The sequence below is a fragment of the Sycon ciliatum genome, chromosome 1 (assembly GCF_964019385.1).
Source record: "Sycon ciliatum chromosome 1, ocSycCili1.1, whole genome shotgun sequence".
Taxonomy (NCBI): domain Eukaryota; kingdom Metazoa; phylum Porifera; class Calcarea; order Leucosolenida; family Sycettidae; genus Sycon; species Sycon ciliatum.
In genome coordinates, this window is record NC_088643.1 from 70,232,480 (window position 1) to 70,251,759 (window position 19,280).

General features: G+C 47.5%; 1 protein-coding gene across 1 annotated transcript in view; it reads left to right on the plus strand.

Moving 5' to 3' along the window:
* The window catches only part of LOC135805186 (cytoplasmic dynein 1 heavy chain 1-like), a 54,226-nt gene that overhangs the window by 12,789 nt on the left and 22,157 nt on the right, over positions 1-19,280 (plus strand). Inside the window, exons 16-60 of the mRNA XM_065319191.1 lie at positions 1-110; positions 464-567; positions 1,105-1,177; positions 1,697-1,807; positions 2,074-2,193; positions 2,403-2,543; positions 2,788-2,886; positions 3,142-3,265; positions 3,439-3,584; positions 3,789-3,899; positions 4,106-4,315; positions 4,532-4,678; positions 4,945-5,111; positions 5,376-5,549; positions 5,952-6,117; positions 6,287-6,472; positions 6,657-6,842; positions 7,120-7,503; positions 7,747-7,903; positions 8,115-8,367; positions 8,647-8,830; positions 9,100-9,312; positions 9,462-9,614; positions 9,838-9,923; positions 10,150-10,306; positions 10,638-11,072; positions 11,317-11,487; positions 11,793-12,201; positions 12,642-12,795; positions 13,115-13,280; positions 13,475-13,638; positions 13,894-14,080; positions 14,284-14,379; positions 14,601-14,696; positions 15,187-15,258; positions 15,427-15,516; positions 15,724-15,938; positions 16,124-16,217; positions 16,511-16,702; positions 16,960-17,139; positions 17,458-17,523; positions 17,794-17,881; positions 18,036-18,231; positions 18,478-18,595; positions 18,867-18,956. The exon at positions 1-110 is cut by the window's left edge and continues 175 nt beyond it. Coding sequence (XP_065175263.1) covers positions 1-110; positions 464-567; positions 1,105-1,177; positions 1,697-1,807; positions 2,074-2,193; positions 2,403-2,543; positions 2,788-2,886; positions 3,142-3,265; positions 3,439-3,584; positions 3,789-3,899; positions 4,106-4,315; positions 4,532-4,678; positions 4,945-5,111; positions 5,376-5,549; positions 5,952-6,117; positions 6,287-6,472; positions 6,657-6,842; positions 7,120-7,503; positions 7,747-7,903; positions 8,115-8,367; positions 8,647-8,830; positions 9,100-9,312; positions 9,462-9,614; positions 9,838-9,923; positions 10,150-10,306; positions 10,638-11,072; positions 11,317-11,487; positions 11,793-12,201; positions 12,642-12,795; positions 13,115-13,280; positions 13,475-13,638; positions 13,894-14,080; positions 14,284-14,379; positions 14,601-14,696; positions 15,187-15,258; positions 15,427-15,516; positions 15,724-15,938; positions 16,124-16,217; positions 16,511-16,702; positions 16,960-17,139; positions 17,458-17,523; positions 17,794-17,881; positions 18,036-18,231; positions 18,478-18,595; positions 18,867-18,956 — 7,241 coding nt within the window. The remainder of the gene's footprint in view (positions 111-463; positions 568-1,104; positions 1,178-1,696; positions 1,808-2,073; positions 2,194-2,402; positions 2,544-2,787; positions 2,887-3,141; positions 3,266-3,438; positions 3,585-3,788; positions 3,900-4,105; positions 4,316-4,531; positions 4,679-4,944; positions 5,112-5,375; positions 5,550-5,951; positions 6,118-6,286; positions 6,473-6,656; positions 6,843-7,119; positions 7,504-7,746; positions 7,904-8,114; positions 8,368-8,646; positions 8,831-9,099; positions 9,313-9,461; positions 9,615-9,837; positions 9,924-10,149; positions 10,307-10,637; positions 11,073-11,316; positions 11,488-11,792; positions 12,202-12,641; positions 12,796-13,114; positions 13,281-13,474; positions 13,639-13,893; positions 14,081-14,283; positions 14,380-14,600; positions 14,697-15,186; positions 15,259-15,426; positions 15,517-15,723; positions 15,939-16,123; positions 16,218-16,510; positions 16,703-16,959; positions 17,140-17,457; positions 17,524-17,793; positions 17,882-18,035; positions 18,232-18,477; positions 18,596-18,866; positions 18,957-19,280) is intronic.

Here is a 19,280-nt window from a genome sequence, read left to right on the forward strand (position 1 = left end):
GCACTACCTATCGCAATTTGCTCGCCAGGCTGCCCGCAGGAACAGCTCCGCTGCATGGTGCTTACGAGGCCATCGAAGCCAGGTGCCGTGAAGTGGAAGCGTATGTGAAGGTATGTGCTGCTGAACTGGGGTACTGATTCCAATGGTACTGTACACCACCTGTAGTCTAGTGTCTCTCAAATGTTGGCACTATATCATTTCATTTCTGGTGGTTTGCCAGACGTGCACGAAACTCTCTGAGCTGATCTATTGGTTTGCAGTTAATGTTTTGGAGGATGTTGTGTTCTGGTCTGCCCATGATACCTTTTTTATTCCCTTCCCGTACTCCAGATACAGTCAATACATGACCAGTAGCTGCACCACCTATAGGCTGACTGCTTGCCTCTTCTTACACAGCACCAGTTCACCCTGTATATCATGTCTGTGTGTGTGTGTGTGCACGTGCTGTGTCTGTGTGTCTCAGGTTTGGCTGCAGTACCAGTCTCTATGGGACATGGAACCCAATCACGTCTATGGTATTCTTGGCGAGGACTTGGCTATGTGGCAGCAACTGTTGGTTGACATCCGGTAAGTCTTCTTCAGATACTATGAGCTTGGCGAGGACCACATAGTAAGGCCCTCTTCAGACTAGGTACAAAACAGCCTATAAGTCACATTTACATAGAAGTTTCCAAGACAACAACAAGAATCTGGCGGGAAGCCTAAAAAGCTGCCCAATCCTTTCAGGCAGGGTGCGAACCCTTGTACAAGGCAACTTTCCTGCATTTATCGTACTTTCACCAGGCAGTTGTACGAACTTTGTACCCGGGTACGACTGTCCGCTGCTTTCACACATCCCAGGCCCATTGCGCAATTTCGTAGGGTCAAAGGTTGCCTGTATATTGCATGTAAAATGTGTAGTCTGAATGCAGGCATGGAAAAATGTTGCCTTTTAGGTTTTATGTGATTTTGTACTGGATTTTCTATGTACGTAGTCTGATGAGGGCCTAATGCAATGTAACGTGTACTGAAGGAGATCGCTCATTTTTGTCGAGTTTAGGGAAAGGAGTTTTAAATGTTGTATCCTTCCTTCTATTTCTGGGTTGTGTGTGTCTGTTACTGCAGCCGGGCACGCTCGACTTTCGACACGTCGGAAACCAACAAGCACTTTGGTCCCGTCGTCATCGACTATCGCCTGGTGAGTAGGTACTGTAGTGTCGCGTATAAAAGCATGACCCGTATAGAAGCCGATTTTTGAAGAGCACCGTGACATAGAAGCACGATTTGAATAGAAGCATACGTGCAAGTACATGTATGTGCACACTACATGCATGACCATGTGCACTGTACAGTGTAGACTGAAGATTTTGACGTAGAAGCATGTTTTGAATAGAAGCGTAACTTGAATAGAAGCATGGTTTGAACCCCGGCTTATACGGCCGTAAGCACCTGCTTTTATACGCGACACTACGGTATATGAATTATGTCCAATGCCATTCTGAACATCAGTAGTCCATGGATTAAGCCAAAGATGTAGTCGGCCTATCCGTAACTGGAGATAGCTGTGCATCATGGTGTTGCTGGGTTCCATTGTGCAAGTCATACCGATTAGCAGTTAGTTGCACCTGCAAAAAGAGACCTGTTTGGATTTGAGCTGGTGTGAAGCAGCCATTGAGCAATGTTCTCATTTTTCTTTCTTTGCCTCTTTTCGCTGTAGGTTCAATCAAAGGTCAACCTGAAGTATGACTCATGGCACAAGGACATCCTCAGCAAGTTTGGACAGAAGCTGGGTGGTGACATCCAGGAACTTCATGGTCAGATCTCGAAGGTACACACATGTTTCTACCAATGCTGTTCTTTCTTTAGTACTGTGTTTTCACTGTTTTGCCACAGTCAGATCTGTACGTTTTGTGGACGTCCAGAGAGACCTCACCCAATGATTGTATTTCTGTTCTCAGATTTTTCATTGTCAGTTGAACTTTCCCATATACAATGTACTGTGTATCTTCACTGGTGCAAGACTTGTTCTTCTTTTCAGATTACATCCGTGTAGCCCTACTAACCACGTCTCTTGTTTGTTTCCCCACTACGCAGGCTCGCACGGACTTGGAGCAGCACTCAGTGGAAGGCGCCTCAACTGGTGACTCGGTCACTTTCATTACTTTTGTGCAGTCACTGAAGCGCAAGACAAAGACCTGGGAGAAGAACGTCGAGGTAAGTGTAGCCAATTACTAGCAATCTTCTCTTTGTGATGAGCATTGCTACATTCAACGGTCTTTTCCAGCACCCCACATGGAAATCTTCCTTTCCTATCGCTGAAGCAGTCATTGGTGTGTATCCTGTGGGTCTTGCGTTTCCAGTATGTGTAACAGCTTTTTCTCAGCTTATTTACGTGTGTGGTGGTTTGTTTTATTTCTTGTTAGCTTTACCGCGGTGGTCAGAAGATCTTGGAACGGCAACGTTTCCAGTTCCCCAGCTCCTGGCTGTACTGCGATCACCTGGACGGAGAGTGGAGCTCTTTCAATGACATCTTGGCGAGGAAGGATGGCCAGATCCAGAGACAGGTGGGCTGTGCTGAATTGGCATTTGTAGTTTCTCCTTGCAGGAAACACAAAATGAAGAAAAAAGTGAAGTGAGAACACCCATTGTCTTCATTGAGTGTGCGTGTCTGTGGGGGGGGGGGGGGGGGGGGGTTGGCTCTTCATTGTTTCCATGTATGGAAGTTGCCTGTTTGCCTCTTATGCCTCAGGTCCTTTTGGTGTTATTTTTTCTTTTGTTGTCTTTTGTTGCTGTTGGCATCACATACAGCTTGCTCAACTGCAAATGAAGATCGTGTCTGAGGACAAGCAAGTTGAGGAGCGTACCACCAACCTTTTGGCTGACTGGGAGCGTGGCAAGCCCATCCAGGTCGGTTATCATTAGTGGTGTGTTAGATGGAACCAAGAATAGCTGTGTTCGCATGCATGTGCTTGTTCAGCTTGGTTTCGTTTGTATGTGACTGCAATGGGACTTTGTTTAGCTACGGCTGTGTGTGTGTGTGGGGGGGGGGGGGGGGGGGGTGTTGGAGTGCTGCAGACTCAGCTCTTTGTCAAAACCATTTACTTGTATTGGTTGTGGCAAGTCGACACTAATTGCATCTTTACTTGCTGCTGTGTGTCATAGGGCAACATCCGTCCCGACCAGGCACAGAGCACTCTTTCCATCTTTGAAGGCCGCTTCAACCGTCTGAAGGAGGAGAGAGACAACTTGGCTAAGGCTAAAGAAGCTTTGGAACTTTCCGAGCCAGGTTAGAGAGAGGGAGAGACAAAGCTGTTTTTAATGTACAGCCTCGAATTTGTTCTGACTCCTCTGTTTATTCCAAGCTTGGGCATGTAGAATTGCATACATTGTGTAGACCATGTTTGTGTGTGTTCTCCCTGCTTCTAATGACCAATGGCTGCCATTGTTCAATTGTCTCAGGTCTGCTTGCCGGTAGCGAGGAGCGTGTGCACATTGCTATCGAGGAGCTGCAAGACCTGAAGGGTGTCTGGGCCGAGCTTGCCAAGATCTGGGAGCAGCTGGAGACTCTGAAGGAGCAGCAGTGGCTGTCTATTCAGCCGCGCAAGGTAATGCCACTAATGGGCTGCAGTCCTGATGACCATCGTACCACAAGTACACATTTTGCTAGGGTTTTGTCATATTGTTTGTGCTTTTCTCATTGGTACTGACTGGTGTTGTAGTGTGCGGACTGCGGACCGATCATTTTAGTGCTTGATCTTCAACGAACCTGTTCTAACCTGACTGGTATATATTTGCCTGTGTCTGTGCAGATTCGCCGTGCTTTGGAAGAGCTTGTGAGCCAGCTCAAGGCCCTGCCAGCACGCCTGCGCCAGTACGCATCGTACGAGCATGTGCAGGGTGTTTTGAAGTCACACCTGAAGGTACAGGATGAACGCCCGAATGCTATTGCCGTTTAGCAGTTGCTGGTGTTGTTCATGAACTATCAAAGTGATTCTATTGTATGTCCTGCACTCTATTCTGTGTTTTGTTATGCTTTGTGACTTGCTCAGTGCTTGTCGTTGTAACCTCTTGGCACAGTTTTGGAGGATGTTTGCTGATACTTTTTATTACTGTTTCCCGTATACAGGTCAACATGATGATTGTCGACCTGAAGTCTGAGGCACTGAAGGAGCGCCACTGGAAGCAGCTAATGCGTCGTCTGCGCGTCAGCTGGGTGCTGTCCGATCTGACACTGGGACAGCTCTGGGACGTCAATCTAGCCAGGAATGAGACGGTCGTCAAGGAGATCGTCCTGATCGCTCAAGGAGAAATGGCTCTGGAAGAGTTCTTGAAGCAGGTAGGTGGTGGCCCTGTGTTAGTTGACTGGCGCCACACTTCACAGACATGGTGCTCTTTTGAAAGGAATAATGCATGCCTGTTAGTTATCTTTTACTGAACATCTTGTGTACGTGCATCCCCAGTGGTTGATAGCACCTGCTGTTGTGCTCGTTTTCATTGCCCATTCAATGTCCACTAATGGTCGTGTATGCATACTGTGTGTTCATCTGGTAAGGTACGAGAAGCCTGGCAGCTCTACGAGCTTGATCTCATCAACTACCAGAACAAGTGCAAGGTCATCCGCGGCCTAGAGGATCTCTTCAACAAAGTCCGTGAGCACATCAACAGTGTGTCGGCTATGAAGTTGTCACCCTACTTCAAGGTAGGTCGGCCTACAGTTGTAGGAGAGTTGTTGGTAGCTGTTGGATCACTTTGTGTTCCTCTGCTAGTTTTCATTGCATATGCACATTTTGCATCCTTCCGCTCAAGGTGCTGAAGTGATTCTTGGTAACACCGAGTGTTGGTGATTGACATAATGAACTGGCTGCGGGTGGACTCTGCGCATCCTGAAACATGTTCTGCTTTGTGGTGTAATAATTGTACTGAGCTGTGCGCTGATCCACAACTTTGCTTTGTCTGCTTCACCAGGTGTTTGAAGAGGATGCCCTGGCCTGGGAAGACAAGCTAAACCGCATCAACAACTTGTTTGAGGTGTGGCAAGATGTGCAACGTCGTTGGGTGTACCTAGATGGTATTTTCTCCGGATCTGCTGATATCAAGCATTTGCTGCCAGTTGAAACATCAAGATTTGGCAGGTATGAAGCCGTTTGCTGATATGTGCATGATCTTCACACAATAACCTGTATCGGTGAGACTTGTCATGTAGATCATGTCAGAGAATATTGATTGAAAAAAGGCTTCTCCCTTGTGTCTGGTTACTGTAGGATAACATAGGGCCATGATAATTGTTCATTTTCTGCTGGATTCTGGTCTTTGAATCTCATGGCTATTGCGTGATGCTTTGTCAGCCTACTAATTTGTAGTCTCTTTGTTTGCTGCTTTTCTTTGTGACATTGCAGTCTAAGCACGGAGTTCTTGGCCTTGATGAAGAAAGTGGCAAAGTCGCCGCTGGTCCTGGACGTGCTCAACATCCCTGGTAGCCAACGCTCACTGGAGCGCCTACAGGAGCTACTACACAAGATCCAGAAGGCTCTTGGAGAGTACTTGGAGCGAGAGCGTGCCTCTTTCCCTCGGTAAAGAAATAGTTAAGGCTCGCTTTGCTATGCTCTTTTCTTCTTCTTTTTTCTCTACAAAATCCACATTATCTCCAGACACTGGGGTAATTAATGGAGTGTGGTGGTGGGGCCCATTAAGCTCAGCCGACCAGAGGTCTCGGCTTCATAGCTCCATGGACCTCTTTCCCATTAGAAAGACACCACAATGCTGGGTACCGGTACTTATGTTGTAATGTCTTTACCTATTGTCTGTAGCTGGCTTCATCCAAGCAGTGAACATAGTACTTTTCTTCTTTGCATGGTGGTGGTGGACAGGAAGGGGTACTAGTACTAGTATTCCGTTTCTTTGACTCAATCATAATATTATGTTCTCACCGTATTAGCTTCTAAGATTTGCTGTTGGACCTGTTGCATGTGCAGCTTCTACTTTGTCGGTGATGAAGACTTGCTGGAGATCATCGGTAACAGTCGCAACTTTGCCAGACTTCAGAAACATTTCCGCAAGATGTTTGCTGGAGTCAATGCCATCATTCTCAATGCTGAGGAGACCATTGTGACGGGACTGATGTCACGCGAGGGTGAAGAGGTCAGTTCAACTGCTCGCCAGCACATTCTCACCACCTATGATTTGCGCTGGGGTCAATCATGGATTTTACGCTGTGTTCTAGAGTTCAGTCATCCACTTTTGAATTGTTTCTTTCTAACGTCGCTCTGCTGATTGTGTGTGTGGTACTTACTCGTATGTCGTTGGCTAGGTTGTCTTTGAGACGCCCGTGTCTATTGAGCAACACCCCAAGATCAACGAATGGCTGACGCTTGTTGAGCGTGAGATGCGCGTGACGCTCGCCACCCACCTTGCCCATGCCGTGGAAGGCATTGCCAAGTTTACATCGGAGCAGCTGGATGCGGCAGAGTTCATGAAGTGGGCCGATTGCTATGAGGTACAGTTGATTGTGTGATGTGATTATAAATAGCTAGTAGCACAGGTGTTGTGTACTTGCCTTATTCACTACTGGTGCATGGACGTATGCTTTTTTGAATTTTGTTGCCATTGAGTAGCGTTGGCTGTTGTTTAGTAGACTTTCAATCTTGGTTATGCCCTTCTCCTGCTGCTTATGTTCACAGGCTCAGCTTGTGGTGCTGGCAGCCCAGATTGCCTGGGCCAGTGGTGTGGAGGCATCGCTGAAAGGCAGCAGCCCCGGTGAAGGCCTGAAGGCCAACCTGGCCATCACCACTGGCACACTGTCGGTGCTGGCTGACTCTGTGCTGCACGAGCAGCCACCGCTGCGCAGAAAGAAACTGGAGCACTTGGTGAGTGCACCTTCGCTGGTCTGTGTTATGTCCTGAGATCACTAAGTTTTGTCAATCTCCCTTACTTCATACAATCTCCATTGTAACAAGCTTTAGGCTGGGATCAGGTATTTATGCGATAACCTCTAGAAACCTCCTTTGTGCCTGTTTTGTGTACATTTATGTTCACGTACATGTAGTCGCTCCTGGGTTGTGTACTGGAAATGATCTCCTTTCCTGCTGTAGGCTATGTGCTATGTGGCATTGACCTTATGTTTGTTGCATTGTTTTCCTTCAGATCACTGAGCTTGTGCATCAGCGTGATGTCACCCGTCTTCTCATCAACAATGGCGTGGACTCACCGCGCAACTTTGAGTGGTTGCAGCAGATGCGCTTCTACTTTGACCCTGCTAAGACCAACGTTCTGGAGCAGCTCAGCATCCACATGGCCAACGCCAAGTTCAACTATGGCTTTGAATACCTTGGAGTGACTGACAAGCTGGTGCAGACACCTCTAACTGACCGCTGCTATTTGACTATGACCCAGGCGCTGGAAGAGCGTCTTGGTGGTTCACCATTCGGACCTGCCGGTACCGGAAAGACCGAGTCCGTCAAGGCTCTCGGTAACCAGCTGGGTCGCTTTGTCTTGGTTTTCAACTGTGACGAGACGTTTGACTTCCAGGTATGCTCTACATAGAAGTATGGGTGATGCGTGCGTTGTATTACATGTGCATGCGGCAGGTTCTTGGTATGTTGCGTGTACGTTAAGTAGAGATTCACCATCCTTGATGATACACTATTCTAGTGAGCAGTCTTCTTTGTATGGGTTGTTGCAGTTCGGCCTGTGTACCAACGGTGGAGAAGTAGGTACCTGGCTGGCATAACGTTGTGTTGACTTTTTGTCTGTTTTCATTGATGCTTTCAGGCTATGGGACGTATCTTTGTTGGTCTCTGCCAAGTTGGTGCCTGGGGATGCTTTGACGAGTTCAATCGTCTTGAGGAGCGCATGCTCTCAGCTGTGTCCCAGCAAATCCAGACCATCCAAGAGGCATTGAAGGAGAAAGCTCGCAATGCCAACTATGGTATGTGGTGTACTGCTGTGAAATATGAACCAGATAGATGTAGTTGTGTTGCATTGTTTCAAAGGACACATCTCTGAATGTGCTCTTTCTTCTTTCTTCTGCAGTGTAAGTAGTATGTTCTCTCTTCACCAGCTCCGATAAGCAGTTACTGCTATGATTTTTGGTGTGTGTGTGTGTTTGTGCATGTTTTGTTTCACCGTGTCGCTTTCAGCTTGTGCTGCCGACTCTCCGATCTGCATTGAGCTGGTTGGTAAGCAAGTGAAGGTCAGCACGGACATGGCCATCTTCATCACAATGAACCCTGGCTATGCCGGCCGCAGCAACTTGCCCGACAATCTGAAGAAACTGTTCCGTAGCTTGGCCATGACCAAGCCAGACCGGCAGCTCATTGCCCAGGTCATGTTGTTCTCTCAGGGATTCCGTACTGCTGAGAAACTCGCCTCCAAGATCGTGCCATTCTTCAGGTGAGCAACGTCGGCATGTTCTCTTCCTTTTGTTCTTCGCTCGTTCTCTCTGTTTTTTGCTCGGTGTCCTCCTTGTTCTTCGCTCGATGTTTCTACTCTGCCTTTTTCATGTAGCGGAAATTTCCTGCGGAGGTTTTTGTTTTGGAGTGAATGTACGAATTATAATTGGATTTCATGTTTGATGTAGCTATGATCCTTCTGTTGTGGAGACTTTTCGCTGTTTTTCTTTGAAGGCTGCCTAATTGCTTTGTAATTGCCGTCCTCGTTTGTTTGCGACAGACTTTGTGACGAGCAGTTGTCCAGCCAGTCACATTATGACTTTGGTTTGCGTGCTCTGAAGTCCGTACTGGTCAGTGCCGGTAACGTGAAGCGCGACCGTATTCAGCACGTGCGAGAGGAAACACAGGCACGTGGTGAAAAGGTCGACGAGGCCACCATTGCTCGCAGCCTGAACGAGCAAGAGGTAGGAGGATTGACTGGTGTGTTCTTAGAGTACATGCACTGCAATGTGGATCTGTTGAGTCCACCCTCTACCATTGTAGCGATATTCTCGGCTGTACTTCTGTTTCGTTTGTTAGTTTTATCAGCTAGTAACATGTCTGAGAGATGTGCACATTGGAAATGTGTTTTGCAGCAACTTTATCCCTCCTTGTGCTTCTGGGTGGTAGGATCGACAAAGGCTGTTGGTGTTGTTGTCCTCATGGTGCGCATCCTTTCTAATTCTTGTTCTAGATCCTGATTCAAAGTGTGTGTGAGACCATGGTGCCCAAGCTAGTGGCTGAGGACATTCCACTGCTCTACAGTCTGCTGTCTGACGTGTTCCCCGGCATCAAGTACACCAACGCTGAGATGGCAGGCTTGCGTCGCGAGCTGAAGAACGTCTGCAAGGACTATCACCTGATGTATGGTGATTCTGATGAGATGGGCAGTGCCTGGGTTGACAAGGTATGTCAATCAATGGAATTAACACCTGTACACTGTTTGTCTTGTGTGTTCTTGTCCAACCTCAACTTGTAAGTTGTAACCAACAGTCATGTGCTCAGCTCTGACTTTTCCTGTTTTGTCTATTATAATGCTGTCTTTGTGTATTGTAGGTACTGCAGTTGTACCAGATCTCTCAGCTCAGCCACGGTCTGATGATGGTCGGGCCCAGTGGCAGTGGAAAATCCGCCGCCTGGACGGTGCTGCTGAGGGCGCTGGAGAGGCTTGAAGGTGTTGAAGGTGTCTCGTACGTCATCGATCCAAAGGTAAGCTGCTGGTGAATGGAATGATCTGCGGTGATCTGCTATTCGCTGAACTCTCTTTTTTCTACTTGACAGTATTATTATAATATTATTATTGACTACTCACCAGTGATGAGATTCATTTGTTGTCCTCGCCTGGAGCATTTTCTTTCTGTGCTATCTGTTAACACGAGATGCTCTCTGTTGTGTTGCTTGTGTAATGCATGCGTCTGTGTGATCTCATCAGGCCATCAGCAAGGAAGACCTCTACGGTAGCCTTGATCCCAACACTCGCGAGTGGACGGACGGTCTCTTCACGCACATCCTGAGAAAGTAGGTGTATGTTTGGAGATGTGGGCAAGTGACGCCACTAGTGATTACCCATATATGGATTGTGCGTGGAATGTACGGTTACAATAGTAGACATGCCAACATCTATGTGATTTCGTGTGGATCAGACTGTTGCCTGTTGGCTCTGTACTGCCAGTATAGCAAAACTGCATTGCGCCGCTATATATATTATATCTAACTGCTCACGGTTGCGTTTGCTCTCTGCCAGGATTACGGACAATGTGCGTGGTGAAATGAGCAAGAGGCAGTGGATTATCTTTGACGGCGATGTTGATCCGGAGTGGGTTGAGAATCTGAACAGTGTGCTTGACGACAACAAGCTGCTTACATTGCCCAATGGCGAGCGTATCAGCATTCCACCCAATGTAAGTCAGGCCTGAACAACAGCTCAGTCAGTAGTAGTAGTACAGTGCTGCTGGCAAATGAATTCCAACCCCATGAATAGGGCAGAGCCGTGGTACACTGCACAGTCCACCGTTCATAGTGCTCGGGTTGTGAAGTCCCGGGACTGTTATCTTTACTTGCCAGCGATGTGCATTGTACTTGTTGAGACTAGTGTGCATGATCTAGCTGTTTGCCTTTCTTTACCAAGCATACTCTTGCCATCAGTCTCCTGTGTCTGCATCTCAAACCTATTGCTATGATCAGGGTGGCATGAGTGATGAATTGCTTTTCTGATGGCTGTTTTTTGCTCAGGTGAGAATCATGTTTGAAGTACAGGACCTGAAGTTTGCCACACTGGCCACCGTATCCCGCTGCGGTATGGTATGGTTCAGTGAGGACATCCTCAGCACGGAAATGATCTGCTGGCAGTTCCTGGAGCAAGTGCGCTTCCACGCGCTGGACGATGACGAGGACTCGCGTGGTTCAGCAGCGGCTGCCCGTGCTACTGCTGCACTTGGCGATGACGTCAGCGAAACTCTGAAGGTGCAGCGCGACTGTGCTACCGTACTGGCACCGCACTTTGCTTCGGACAGCATCGTCATGCGAGCACTCAAGTACGCCGAGGCTCAGGAGCACATCATGGACTACACACGTCTGCGCGCGCTGAGCTCTCTCTTCTCCATGGTGCACCAGGCTATCCGCGACGTCCTGTCTTACAATCAGACTCATCCGGACTTCCCGTTGACAGTAAGTTGAGTTTGGGGTTTGAACGATGAGCAGCAGCATGAGTGCACAGCACTGCTGCTGTGTGATGGGAAGTTTAATTATATTGGCATTGCCAAGGACGGTAACTACTAACTAGTCTACATGACACATAGTTTTGCTATCGTATGCAGTTTGCTCTCTAATACTAGTGTGCATTGCATTGGTCGTTTCATTCTCTGGTACAACAATTGCCTTGTGTATCGTTCATCCTGTGTTTTGCTCATAGCTCGACCAGATTGAGAGCTACCTGCCTAAGCGACTCCTCTACTGTCTGATCTGGTCCTTGTGCGGAGACTCCAAGCTGAAGACTCGCAATGAACTGGGTGAATTCCTGCGCGGCGCTACCACCATCCAACTGCCTTCCGTGTCCGGAAATCTGGGCATGGTCGACTATGAGGTGAGAATTATAATAAATGATCTGAGTTTGGGATTGTATTCAAAGGATCGTTTTGAAGTCTGCTTTCTGTCCTTGTGGTTGAGTTTCATGTTGCATGAGAGACTTGTGATGTGTGGTGTCCTGTGTATGTCCATTGGTGGCATTCATTGGCCTATACTTTGTTCCCTTTACTGTGTAGGTGTATGGTTGTTTAATTAAATAGTTGTATACAGCAACCCATGTTTTGACCATTTCGAGTGGTAGGTTGCCTGCTCTTTTTTCCGGTCTGACATGGCTTGTTTGTGTGTTTGTTGTTTCCTTGGCAGGTCACAGTCCAGGGAGAATGGATGCCGTGGGTTAACCGTGTGCCTCAGATCGAGGTGGAGACGCACAAGGTTGGCGCACCGGACGTGGTTGTGCCCACTGTGGACACCATCCGTCACGAGAACCTGCTCAACACCTGGCTCTCCGGTCACAAGCCTCTGGTGCTGTGCGGACCGCCGGGCTCCGGCAAGACCATGACACTGCTCAGCGCTCTGCGTGCTCTGCCCGACATGGAGGTGGTCAGCTTGAACTTCAGCAGCGCTACAACACCCGAGCTGCTGCTGAAAACGTTTGACCATTACTGCGAGTACCGGCGAACACCCAATGGTGTTGTGCTATCGCCCATCCAGCTCGGCAAGTGGCTCATCCTCTTCTGCGACGAAATCAACTTGCCTGACATGGACAAGTATGGTAAGGACTTGAAGCCGTAATGCCTGCATGGTGCCGCCGCCGATGATGATGATGATGATGATAATTAATAAGACTAACGTTATGGCTGCAGTTGCTAAAATACATCATACGTCATTAGGGGCCGTCCGTAAATATCGAACATTTTTCACCAAACGAATTATTTTAGTTTAGACCCAACCCCTCCCTCCCTCCCCCTCAGAACGTAAAAAATGTTGACATACATGTACAACAAAAGTTGCAAGTGTGTCATTGCTCCAACGGCCATGTACATGTACATGCGTCAATGTTTTCTGAAACGAAATTAGTCAACCCCCACCCCATAACGAAATTATTTCGTTTTGTGAAAAAGTTCGATAATTGTGGACGATCCCTTACTTGTATTTGTTGAGACGTTTGTTGCTCCTTTAATACTCATAATTCTGATCATCTTCTCTGTGTAGGCACCCAGCGTGTTATCTCGTTCATCCGACAAATGGTTGAGCACAACGGCTTCTGGCGCTCCTCCGATCAGACGTTTGTCCGCTTGGACCGCATTCAGTTTGTTGGTGCCTGCAACCCTCCCACTGACCCCGGTCGTAAACCGCTCAGTCAGAGGTGAGATGATAATAATGGTGCTTCCCTTGACCTCTGTGTTTGCTGTCGAGCTCATTCTGCAGAATCTCATGACCACTGCTGATGCATGCTTTGTTCAAGTGAAGCATTCTAGCTCACCAATGCCTCTGTGCACGGGCCCGTGTGTGGTGTGTGTGCGTGTTTGTGTGTGTGTGTGTATGTGTGTGCGTGCACGGGCCTGTGTGTGTGTGTGTGTATGTGTGTGTGCGTGCACGGCCTGTGTGTGTGTGTGTGTGTGTGTGTGTGTGTGTGTGTGTGTGTGTGTTGTTGTTGCTGCTGTGTTGTTGTTTTTCTTGGTCAGGTTCTTACGTCACGTACCCGTGGTGTACGTCGACTACCCTGGCCGCCTGTCACTGACTCAGATCTACGGCACATTCAACCGTGCTATGCTGCGTCTTGTGCCGACCCTGCGCCAGTTTGCCCAGCCTCTCACCGATGCCATGGTGGAGTTCTACATACGATCACAGGTACGACTCATTGAACACCTACTTTTGTCGTCTCCTTTCCTTCCGACTGTCATTGTCGTTTTCCTTGTAGAGTGTTTGGTCTGAAAGTATGCAGATAAAAGGGCTTGTGCCTGTTGAAGTTGACTGGTTTGTAAGCTGCTCTCCAAGCAATGAAGCATTGTTGTTTGCCCATTGTTGTATTTCCCATGCCACAGGAGCGCTTCACCGTGGACATGCAGCCTCACTATGTCTACAGCCCTCGTGAGATGACCCGATGGGTCCGCGGTATTGCAGAGGCGCTGCGCCCACTGGACACTCTTGGGCTCGATGGTCTTGTCAGGATATGGGCCCACGAGGCTCTTCGACTCTTCCAAGACAGGTCAGTATGTGTGGTTGTGTGTAATAGATCAGGACAGAATTGCTGGTTACTTTTTAATAAGAGTTAAATTGTTGTAGAGTATAGAAGAAAGTCTGTTCAAACCTCTTCCCAATATTCTGGTGTTTTATGCTTTCTGCCGATGTTAGCGTGGCTGGTACTTCACGGAAAACTGACCTGTTTCTAGTGTGAGTGTATCTTCTCTAACTTACAACTGACATTTGCAATCGTGGTTGTTGGTACAACATTCCTGTCCAGGTTGGTGTACGATGAAGAGCGCAAGTGGACTGATGAACACATCAACGCCGTGGCCCTGCAGTACTTCCCAGGTATTGACCGCGATGCATCGCTCAAGAGGCCTATCCTCTTCAGCAACTGGCTCAGTAAGGACTACAAGCCGGTCGAGCGTGAGGAGCTGCGTGACTTCACCAAGGCTCGCCTCAAGGTTAGTGGTAGAATCACGGCATGGAATGATACTAATGCCTCCGTGTGTCGTACTGTGTTACACGTACATGTAGTTATGACTGTAATGGCTGTGGTGATCATTTAAAGCACTGTGTCATGATAGCATCCTGGCAAATCGTTTGGCATAGCCATTCATTGCATTGCAGCACTGACATCTAGAGGCTTTCCTTTTGTTCTGTGCAGGTATTCTACGAGGAAGAGCTTGATGTACCTCTGGTCTTGTTCAACGAAGTCTTGGACCATGTGCTGCGTATTGACCGAATCTTCAGACAGCCACAGGTATGTTGCTTTGTACAGGGCTTTCTGCTGTTCTGGTGGGTCACTGCTGGTTTGTTCTACGAGCACAGGATTGCAGTTGATGTACATGTTTGTGTTTAGTTTAGTATGTGATCAAAAAGGAGGTGTGTATGGTTCCACCATGGCATGGGTGTTGATTCTGTTGACTGTAAGGCTTTGTTCCAGCAACTGTCTATGTGTTTGTGCTCGCGTTCGTGCCCTAGGGCCATCTGTTGCTCATCGGCGTGAGTGGTGCAGGAAAGACCACCCTGTCTCGCTTTGTCGCCTGGATGAACGGTCTGCAGGTCTTCCAAGTTAAGGTACGTATAACTAGCATGCACCAGCGTGTAGATTGTATAAGCTGATTAAACCCCAGTAACATATACATCATCCCAGTGTTATTATGAGTAGTACAAGCATGCGGTGTCTTGAAGAAACAAACTGTATGATTGCCATTGTCGGATATGTACGCATTGCTCAATTTAGCACTGAAGAGACGGGCGAAACAAGTGCTGTGTGCATATAAGTATTGCTCGATTGGTTATTTCTTTGATGTCACGACGTTACAGTGCTTGCTGGATGGCCTTTGGTGTTGAGCGAACTAAATTTCTCGGCACGGCCGTCTTTTCTTTGATTTGATTCCGTCCACACCGCCTGGAATTTGTGGGGATTTAGAAGGTGCTCCTGGTATTTTCAGTACAATCTAGCCTCTGCCGAGAAAGAATTGGGGTCATACTCGTACATGTACAGACACAGCTGTTGCTGGCGCCATATCATTTGTGCTATGTGTGCCTTCTGCTGTGTTGCCAGGTTCACAACAAGTACACTGCTGAAGATTTCGATGAGGATCTGCGTAACGTACTGCGCAGAGCTGGATGCAGAGTAAGCAGAGGAATTGTAACTGTACTTTAACTGTAGCGTTACTGGTGCTGTCCACATGAAATGGAATGATGTTATTGGCTGTACTTGTACTAGTGTTTGGCATCTACTGTTTCTCTCCTCTCTTTTTTCACTATTGATCTTCTTTCTCTGTGTGTTGCAATGTCTTAGGGCGAGAAAATCTGTTTCATTATGGATGAAAGCAATGTGTTGGACTCGAGTTTCTTGGAGCGAATGAACACTCTGCTCGCCAACGGAGAGGTAATTTGTGAACTTGGCGAAGTTTTGGTGCTGAAAGAATTAGTGCTTGCATTATGTCGGGCTTGAAATCAGGATGTGTGATTTTGCTTGTCTTCTGTTTTTTTTGTTTTTACACTTGACGGGATTTTATCTACAAAGTGCTGTAGTTCTGTGTGTCATCTGTGTTGTATTGTATTGTGTTGCAATATTTCTTCTGATCCTTGATAGGTACCAGGTCTATTTGAAGGTGATGAGTACACCACGCTGATGACTCAGTGTAAGGAAGGCTCTCAGCGTGATGGTCTGATGCTTGACAGTGCGGAGGAGCTCTACAAGTGGTTCACCAACCAGATCATGCTCAACTTGCATGTTGTCTTCACCATGAACCCGTCTGCTGAAGGTCTCAAGGACCGTGCCGCCACATCACCTGCTCTCTTCAACAGGTGCGCCTTTGTGTGTGTGTGTGTTTGTTGTTGCTGCTGCTGCCGCCGCCGCCACCGCCGCTGCTGTTGCTCTTGTTGCTCTTGTTGTTGTTGTTGTTGTTGTTGTTGTTGTTGTTGTTTGAATTGAATTCTTTATTCTCACGATGGCAATCTATGTGTTCTGTGTGCTCTGTTGTTGCATGCAGATGTGTGCTGAATTGGTTTGGAGACTGGTCTACCCATGCTCTCTTCCAAGTCGGTCGTGAGTTCACACAGAAGGTCGACCTTGAGTCATCCGAGGTGAGTGTTGGAGCATTGACCATGTGTAGGTTCTTTTGCCTGTCTGGTCGTGCTGTGTGTGTGTTCTTTCTGTCTATAATACAGAGTTTTGCTTTTCAGACTGCTGTGGTGCCTTTCATGGAAGTGTGCCTGTTGTAAATTGACAACTAACTTGGTTTATTTGCTTTGTACACATGCATATGTGTGTGGGTGCGTGTATGTGGGTGCGTGTATGTGGGTGCGTGTGTGGGTGTGGGTGGGTGTGTATGTGTGTGCGTGTCTGTGTGCGTGTCTGTGTGTGTGTCAACGAACAGTGGAGGTGTCCAGACTTCTTCCCTGCCGTTGTGGATGAGCTGCCTATGCCACCAACTCATCGCGATGCAGTCAGCAATGCTTTCGTCTACATCCACCAGACCCTGCACCAAGCCAACACTCGCCTCAGCAAGCGTGGTGCCCACACCATGGCTGTCACACCAAGACATTACTTGGACTTTATCCAACACTATGTAAGTTGTCACGATGGTGCTCACTACCTGAGCAGCTATTTATCTTACAGTGGTGTCTTTGAAACATGGACCTTCATGATGTTGAAGTCAAGAACTTAGTCAATTATATATTATAAGTGTGTGATAAATTGTCCACCAGGGAAATATTTGTGTTCCACATTTGCCTTGTCACCTGGTTGTCTTCTACTGTTCCGTAAGTCAATTGAGGTGTGTTTTGACTTTACTTCCTTGTGACACTCGCTGTTCTCTTTACTTAGGTCAAGCTGTTTGGAGAGAAGCGTAGTGATCTGGAAGACCAGCAGCTGCATCTCAATGTTGGTCTGAATAAGATCCGCGAGACAGAGCAACAGGTGTCAGAACTCAAATCCAGCCTGGCTGTCAAGAAACAGGAGCTGGAAGAGAAGAATCTTCTGGCCAACCAGAAACTCAAGCAGATGGTGAGTAGTTTTTTTCCTTCAACGTTTTTTGTGACTTGCTTCTTTTGTTTATATGGCAACGACCTGACAGTCTGGTACACTAGTACTTTGAAATCCCAGTACTGACAGTAACTTTCTTTCTACAATATCAGGTATCTGCTTTATGGTAATTTTTGGGGAGTCTGATAATGCAATGAATGTAGAATGTGAATGTAAGCATAGTATTTGTTTGTGTCTGACTGTTTTACTAGGTCAAAGATCAGCAGGAGTCTGATAATGCAATGAATGTAGAATGTGAATGTAAGCATAGTATTTGTTTGTGTCTGACTGTTTTACTAGGTCAAAGATCAGCAGGAGGCTGAGAAGAAGAAGACTGCATCACAAGAAATCCAGGAGCAGCTGAGGGTAGGTGGTAAAACAAGCTATTGACTGATGCGTGATGGCAGTACCATGCAGAGATGGAACCCGCGCATTGCATTTTGTGTTTTGTAGTTTTTCATTCCAACCGCAAGCATTGTTGTCTGCTGCTCTCTGTGTGCATGCTGCCATTCCACCTTATGTTGAACTGCCGTGAGTTAGTGAGCTGTGTTGTTATGGAGGATTCAAAGCGTATACCCTTCTTCGCTGTTGTTCGACTTCCATGGACACGTACACACACACATGCACACTGTACAGGTTGCTGAAGAGCACATCACCGTTAAGCACAAGGAAGTGTCCGAGGATCTTGCCAAGGTCGAGCCCGCTGTGCTGGATGCGCAAAATGGTGAGCAGCTCTGGAAGATAACCATTGTCAGCTGACTGGCAGACTTTCTCTGACAGTTGTATGTTGTGCTCTTTTCACTCATGTTATCTGCACAGTAATAGTGCTTCGTCATGTTGATATGCGCTCTCTGTAACATGCACTTTCTATTGTTCAGCTGTGCGCGACATCAAGAGAAACCACCTGGTAGAAATGCGTACCATGACCAACCCACCGCGCCTTGTCAAGTTGACATTGGAAGCTGTGTGTGGAATGCTGGGAGAGCCTACGTCTGACTGGAAGGCTATCCGTGGTATTATTATGCGCGACAATTTCATCAACAGCATCATCAACTTCTCCACTGAGGACATCTCGTGAGTGCAGGGTTCCAGTGTTTAGTGTTTACACCCTCTGGCCTTGCTGTTTGCTATTTGCCACCATTTGTATGTGTCCAGGGTTTGGTTCTGTAGTTGGCTGTGCATGCACTGACGTGTTGCTGCGTACTATGCTCTGCTGGTATGCTATATACCTCCTCTCGTAGTCATCTAATGGCTGTTCTGTTCACTGTGTGTGTGTGTACGTGCGTGTGTGTGTACGTGTGTGTGTGTGCGTGCGTGCAGTGACGGAATGCGCAAGTCGATGAAAGACAAGTACTTCAGTCTAGAGGACTTCAAATTTGAGCAAATCAACCGTTCTAGCCGAGCTTGTGGTCCACTGGCCAAGTGGGCGATTGCACAGGTATGGGATAACAATATTACATTCAATGCAGTCAATGATCATTGTATAATACATTCTTGCCTACTATTCACTTTATCTTTAGGTCCGGTGAAAAAAGTGAAGGTTGTGCAATGTGCTACAAGACAACGTATTTATTGTTATGGCCGTGACTTCATCTGCAGACACGGCTCCGGGGAAACTCAGCTACTTCTTGACTTCTTTGTCACAACCGGACATGTTTCACTTATTGAATATGTTTTCTGGGTTCTTTCTTTCTTCTTCTTGCGTGCAGGTGGGATATGCTGACATGTTGAAGAAGGTGGACCCACTGAGGCAGGAACTCAGCGCCCTGGAACGCCGAGCGGCTGAAACCAAACTGAAGGTAAGTAGGGGTAACTATATATATATACATGCACTGTTTGTTTCTCAGTTCTCTCTCATTGCTTGACAGTTGTCTGAAGTAGCCGTGCAGTGCTATCAAGAGTACATAACCCCCCCCCCCCCAGAGTGTGTAACGCCTGATCCAGCTCTGCATAGGGTCTTGGTCGAGCGTAATCGGATCTTTGCGTCATAATACCGTACACATCTGAGGGGAACCCAGGGAGTCGCGGGTACTCTCGGATCAAAAACAATGGTGCCCTGCCTCGAGACCGGCCTTGCGCTGGTGTGGAGTGTACGCATGACATCAGAAGATCCGATTCCGCTC